This window comes from Zerene cesonia, chromosome 5, assembly GCF_012273895.1.
Source record: "Zerene cesonia ecotype Mississippi chromosome 5, Zerene_cesonia_1.1, whole genome shotgun sequence".
NCBI classification, from domain to species: Eukaryota; Metazoa; Arthropoda; class Insecta; order Lepidoptera; family Pieridae; genus Zerene; species Zerene cesonia.
This window is the reverse complement of record NC_052106.1, coordinates 8,318,265-8,324,942: the sequence shown is the minus strand read 5'-3', so window position 1 is coordinate 8,324,942 and position 6,678 is coordinate 8,318,265. Positions and strand designations below refer to the sequence as shown.

At 35.9% G+C, this 6,678-nt stretch overlaps 2 protein-coding genes across 2 annotated transcripts in view; one reads left to right on the top strand and one right to left on the bottom strand.

Moving 5' to 3' along the window:
• LOC119839965 (protein transport protein Sec31A) overlaps window positions 1-4,388 on the bottom strand; it is a 25,147-nt gene extending 20,759 nt beyond the window's left edge. Inside the window, exons 1-9 of the mRNA XM_038366433.1 lie at window positions 4,323-4,388; window positions 3,904-4,124; window positions 3,080-3,216; window positions 2,298-2,467; window positions 2,098-2,180; window positions 1,797-1,913; window positions 810-954; window positions 364-513; window positions 7-103 (exon numbers count right to left, since the gene is read on the bottom strand). Coding sequence (XP_038222361.1) covers window positions 7-103; window positions 364-513; window positions 810-954; window positions 1,797-1,913; window positions 2,098-2,180; window positions 2,298-2,467; window positions 3,080-3,216; window positions 3,904-4,106 — 1,102 coding nt within the window. The 5' untranslated portion in view covers window positions 4,107-4,124; window positions 4,323-4,388. The remainder of the gene's footprint in view (window positions 1-6; window positions 104-363; window positions 514-809; window positions 955-1,796; window positions 1,914-2,097; window positions 2,181-2,297; window positions 2,468-3,079; window positions 3,217-3,903; window positions 4,125-4,322) is intronic.
• Window positions 4,389-4,872: 484 nt separating this feature from the next.
• Window positions 4,873-6,678, top strand: part of LOC119840229 (trichohyalin-like) — a 7,625-nt gene continuing 5,819 nt past the window's right edge. The window contains exons 1-2 of the mRNA XM_038366744.1: window positions 4,873-5,016; window positions 6,162-6,337. Coding sequence (XP_038222672.1) covers window positions 4,873-5,016; window positions 6,162-6,337 — 320 coding nt within the window. The remainder of the gene's footprint in view (window positions 5,017-6,161; window positions 6,338-6,678) is intronic.

Genomic DNA, 6,678 nt, shown 5'->3' with positions numbered 1-6,678 from the left:
CGGGGCGCGCGGCGGGGGGCGCGCGGCTCACGGCCGGCAGCGCCAGGAACGAGTCGGCGCCGCCGAACGACTCCATTATGTTGCTCTGCGCCACTGCGCTTTGCTGCGAACGTACCGATTACTTTACACGGCCCATTCCTTACTTTGACAACTGAGAGTAATTTAATTTTACAGGAGCTGAGAGGACAAGTGATAATGCTACGAAAATTGTACTGAATTTTATAAAACTTATAGCTAATTATTTTTTTTGAAAAAAAAATATGGACTCGATTTACTTGTTCCCATGCCCATTTTGGTTTGAACTGTGTAATATGTAAATGTTTTAATACAAAGAATCTCCCCAATTCCCTCGGCCGCACTCACACAGTCGGGGCGCGAGCCGCCCAGCAGCGTGTGCAGCACGACGCTCTGGTCGAACGAGGCGGCGGCCAGCAGGCCGGCCACGCGCGGCGACCACGACACGTCGAACACCCACTGGCCCTGCTGGCTCACTTCCATCACCAGCTCTCCGCCCTGGACGGCACCAGTAAGGTAAGTGTAACACGCAAAATAGACTGACAGTCAATGGAAGATCATGTATGCACCAAAAAATTCAGGAGAAGAGAAATTCCTGTGTGATTTTGCAGAATGGTTTGAAATTTGAACACTTTTGTGCAAACAATAAACTTGTAATGCTACACATAATAAGATAAGCCCGGATAAGCAAATAAACAACATAATTTATGAGGAATTTCCTACAATCAGGCAAAATCCTTAATTCGGAAATAAATCAAATGATCGCTTTGTCGAGTGATTCTATATAAACTCACGGGTTTGGTATTGGTGGGGTCCCAGCACAGCAGGCGGCCGTCCTTGGCGGCGCTGAGCAGCAGGCCCGCGTCGTGCGCGCTCCACGCCGCGCTCAGCACGCCCTTGCTGTGCCCCTCCAGCGTCACCAGGGGCGACGCCGCCAGCCTGCACAGACCACGGCCCCATCACACTATGTGCACTATGCCGCTACCATCTACCTCTCACCATACTGAATATGAAGCTTAGAATCCCTCACCTCCCCTTACACCACCATAGCTGGCGGCCTGTACCTTTTTCTCACCCTTCCCAGTCTAGTCCTTCTTTCCCATTAAGACGTTCCCAAAAAGACTAAAATCTAGTACATCTCGTCGTCAAACAATTTACACTTCACCGTACACACTGTATTCTAATCAAACCACCAACAGTACCAAACTAATAATTTTAAACATACATACATGATTAAACAAACGTTGTATATGTTTACGGCGGGATGACTACCTTATATAAAAGTACACTGATGATTTGTGTGATTATGTCAATATAGGATGAGGTCAACAAATAGTATATGGATTTTAGTTAGATATTTTATAAGGCTAATTTGCAGCTACTGAAAAATTTGTTAAGGGTTAGTATTTAAAGGCTTACAAGCTTCAATAGATCGAATTTTATTTGAGCAAATAAAGCGTTAAAACTATAGGTAATAGTTATACACCGTAATACTTGGTAGCCACTTAGGGTGTTTCCCATGGCTCAACCTGGGGCCTATTTTGTTTAAAATTTATGAAAATGATTCAATTATTTAGATCAGTAGATGTTGAATTGCTTCAAGATCTTAATAGGGAATAGCATTAAAATTTATCACTATTGAACTTGTTGTAAATTTGATCAAAATTAATGTTTTAAAGATTTAAGTAGAAAGTCGAAAACATCGGATATGGATAGCTCATGATCCTACATGGTTTATGTTTTCCGAATTATCTCACCGTCACTTATTGTTTATAACTTACCGTAGGTCCCATATCTGTAGCACAGGCACCTGATCGTCCTCGGACGCGAGGCAGAGCTGCGTGGCCACGGACGGGTGCCAGCACACGCTGCGCCACCGCGTGCGCGACTGCGAGTCACTGTAATTCCACATTTGTTGTAGTAATTGATACTCAATTATTTCTATTATCAACAAATCAACAATGGTTAGGCCATAATCAACATGTCAACAACAGGTCAAAGTCTTTGAAATGCGCAAAAATCACGATATTTTTTTGTAATGAAAAAAGAGGTTAAATGTAAGCTGAAATTATTTTACAGTACCTTAATTTCATTATAGGTTCATTTTTTCTCAGGTCCCAAACTAGGCATCTTGTTGCAAATGTAGATCCAAGAATATGTTGCACCTGAAAGGAGCATTTAATTCTTTTCCTATTATTCTGTGACAATTAGGTAGTAGTATGTAGGTTTTATGAATTTAATTCCTAATGAATCTGATTTATGTACTATATCTCAATTTACACCTGTTGATTCCACGCCAGCCCTTGCACATGATCGTACGGCTGACTCCTGTTTCCTGGAGCCATAGGTTGGCTCGTGTTGTTGAGATCCCATATGAATATCTCACTATCCGAAGCACCAGATGCTAACAAGTTCTTTTGGTATGGGTTTATATCTAATGCTGAGACGTGGCCTGAAATATATGGTGGTATTATTTTGGAGATTTAGAAATAACTTCAGAAGAATGAAAGGTCTTTGATTATATGCTAGAGAGATACATCACTTTTTTGTATTATAAAGTTTTCTGATTTTGGTAGGAGTTAAATTTTTCGCCTATTTTAATATCTGATAATCAAAAATATTTTCCATAAATTATACAATATTATAGGCACTAAAAGTTTTTATTGCAATATTAAATTAATAATAATCTTATCACAATTTATGTGTTTTATATGGTGATACTATAACTAAAGCTTTTTTAAGTTTTATTAAATATACTTACTAGTGATAAGGTTATCAAAGGCTCAATTCTCATATACTAATATTTATACTTGGACCATTTAGACCACAATTAAAATTAAAAGAAACATTTTCTGATGATCCTTCAGAATTTACTTGTGAAACAGTGAACAGTGAGTAAAAAATAAATGGAATTATTTTAGAAGATTAATTAAGATGCTATCTTTTGAAGAATTTTACTAATTTAAAATAAGTAAGGATCTCTTTTTCTCCTTTACTGATGTATAATTTAATTGAAATTTTACCATAATGGTACCACAAAATCAGTCCACAATTATAAACTTACCATTGTGTTTTGTACTACTTCCAACAAGTGCATCTGGTGAGTTATTAAGAACTTTATCAGCATTATAAAACTCTAACAGACCCCCATCACATCCTCCAACAATGGTCCCTGCACCCGACCAAACTATTTTCTGAAATCTATGAAAAACAAACTTTATCAATACTTGTTCTCCAAGCCTAATAAGCACCAATAAGGTAATATACTCGAAAGGTACTGTATTCTATAAGTATCAATATTCTAGATATGTAATATATTATGATGTAATTATTTTGAATATTATAGGTACACTCTTAGGTAGCATACATATTGTATCCAATGGTAAATGGAATTTTGAAATAGAATTAGTAGTTTTTGAGGTTTGGCATTCAAGCAAACAAACTTGTCAACTTTATGTTATTAAGCATATAAATATAGATCACTTCATAAGTCTAACAGAAGTATTTTGTTATGATAAAATATGCAATATTTAGATGATAATTTGTAAACAACAATTTTTTTATAGTTAGTAGGTGTTTAGAGTCAATAAAAGCTGTTCTTTTTAATATGAGGTCTTTGTATTTTATTCAAATGAAAGGAAACAAAACTAGTTTTACTATTCCGCTAAATTTGTGCATTTTGCATCTCATTAACATTTCATTTTATTGTTTTTCATAAATCTATAAATTTAAGTAATGAATCCTCTTAATGTTGAAATCCTATCATGACAACAATATGTAAATAAATTTATTCATTTGATGCAAGGTTTTAACACAAGTTTTACAAGTATTTTCCAACAAGACTAATACAAATCAATGAAAATGTTTGTAATATATATGAATACTTACTTGTGTTGGGTTTGTATAGACGCCTTCAGTTCTAAATCTAGGCCCGGATCTTCTAAATTCAAGGAATATAGTTCCAAATAGGAGTTTGAACTGAATGATGCATCGACTTGCTGGGCCGCCGAGCCGGCCGCTAGCATTGTCGGATAATGCTCCGCTGGCGACCAGCTCACGTTCACCGTCCTCTTCAGTTCCTTCAACTTCATCTTGACGCACCAACTTTACTACAAAAACCACTAATTACCAACAAATAGACCCCGAAATATGGTAACGACGAATTATGTCACAGTTTACTATATCTGATTTACCACAGAATTTGTATAATTTTAATGGTTTATAGGGTTCTATAAAGCTTCTGATGCAAGATGGGGTAACTTTGCATTAAAATTTTATTTAATTCCATAAAATATTGCACTATTTACCATAAAAACACCAAGTTGGCACTTCCAACGTGGCTGACGTAAATAGTGCCGATTTGACAACTGATTAGTGATTGACACAACCACGGGTTGACACCAAAATGACAAATGTCATAAAAATTTCGGTTGTAGTTTTCGTTCAGTAAATTATATTTAAACAATTTTCTATCAATAATTATTTAAATACGTAACTAGTAACGTACCTTTTCTAGACAGGAAGAAGAAAAATAATGTAAGTAAATATTTAAAAATATGTCACATTAAAATTCTGTCACTTCCAAGAAAAGCGCTCAAAATTTCAATTTAACTACATATATACAAAAATAATTTATTTTGTTAGACGCTTTTGTTATATGTGTGATAAGTTAATAAGTAGTTATATTTCATTAATACTATATAAACGTCACCACATCAGGTAAATATCGATCAAATAAAAATAAACCTCAATACATGGACTATGAGAAACCTAGTTTGACTAGTTATAATATTATATGTAAATTGTTGTTTGAACTCGATTAATAAGACTAAAATTCTTCAAGACATGCCAGTTGTAATGACAAAGGATGAATGGTCCCGTATTACTCGATGGACGGACACAAATCGCGAGGATCCGGAAGTGACTCGGCGCAGAGAATACGTTCGTTATCTCGACCAAGCCAGTAGAGAGATGACAAAAAATTGGCCCAATTCTTTGGAGGTAAATGTATTTTATAAAGCATGTTATAATTTAGTGCCTATTTTAAAATAGCTTAGATACTATGACATATTACAAAAAATCCCAGTTCAATGCAAGCATATATTATATAACTAGTGAAATCCTGTATTCAAAGCAAAATTTAGATTTAGGAGGTAATTGGTGTATTTTCATATTCAAGCTGCAGTGTTTGCAATAATCTTATCATTCACAATCACTCGACAAACACAAAAAGTCGGATAGGTTTTCAAAACATTTTATATAAAAACATATAATTTACTCATAATATTTTGTTAGCATTACTGAAATATTAAGTATTAAAAATGTGTATTGTTTAGAAATTAAAAACTTTTCAACGGATTTTAAACGCGATTTATTCATTATATTATTAACCTGATGTGATGTGTGTATGATTGTGGTCTCTCCTACATCGGCCAAACAAAAAGAAGCATTGGTAGCCGACTGAAGGAACACATTGCGGATATCAAGCATAGGCGTCACAAGAAGTCTGCGGTATGTGAACACACTCTGGACAACAACCACTTCCTACGATTCGACCAACCACAAATCCTCGCCAGAGAAAATAGATTTTTTCCAAGACTGAGGCTATTGAAATTAAAAAACATCCAAATTTCAATAGAGAAGATGGTTTACAGCTTTCTAACACCTGGGATCCTGTTATTAAGAACCTAAAACCTCATGTCAGACATACCAAAAGACCAGAAGACACTATCAGCCAATACTGCCAACATCCAGAAAAATACTCCACATACCAACTGCGGAGAAATAGGTGGAGGTAGTTCACAAACAACAATTTTTGTATGACCTTCAAGACATATAACATCTCAGTCTCCCCGTGACCACGCTCGCTGTAAAGTGTTCGAAACGTCGGGTTAATAATATAATGAATAAATCGCGTTTAAAATCCGTTGAAGAGTTTTTAATTTCTAAATGTATAATACTCGCGTAAAACCAAACACAAGAAAATACAATGTGTATTGTGCCCCTGTCTTGCACTTTTGTGTGTCGAATTTATCAAATCCCTAAATTGGAGGCCTCTCTTTTCCTATCACGTACGAAAGAGGCGATTTAAATATTATCGATTAACGTAAACTGTATTCGAATTCAAATTTTCAAAATATCCACAGAACGTGAACAAGCGTAATGAAGAGTTGCGCCGCGAGCGGATAGAGGCGGCCGAGGCAGCTAACAGCAAGTTCTACCAGCAATACCTCAAGCGAAAGCGAGAGGAACAGAGAGAGCTCATGTACAGCGCCCGGGAAACTGTCTTTAAGAATAAGGACGCGCCGAAACTATTGCTATCGTAAGTTTGAGATTGTTTGGACTAGGAATAAAATTAGATTATATTAAAGAGGTGTAGAATTCTATTACGTAAAGAATACAGTGCAAAATTTGATAGAAAATGATAATGTTGGATTAATAATTATGACGTATATAGGATCTTGCAATTAATAGTTGGTTCTCTATCTGTTAGGACTTCACCATTTAATATGATAACGGGCAACTGAGCTAGTGGTTCGCCTGATGGTAAGCCATCACCACTACCCATGCCGCTCTAAAGGGCAAGTGTCACACGGTATGAAAAATTAAACACTTAAAATGATGCAAATCTTGTATTATAATAATTTAAAGTTAGGATATATA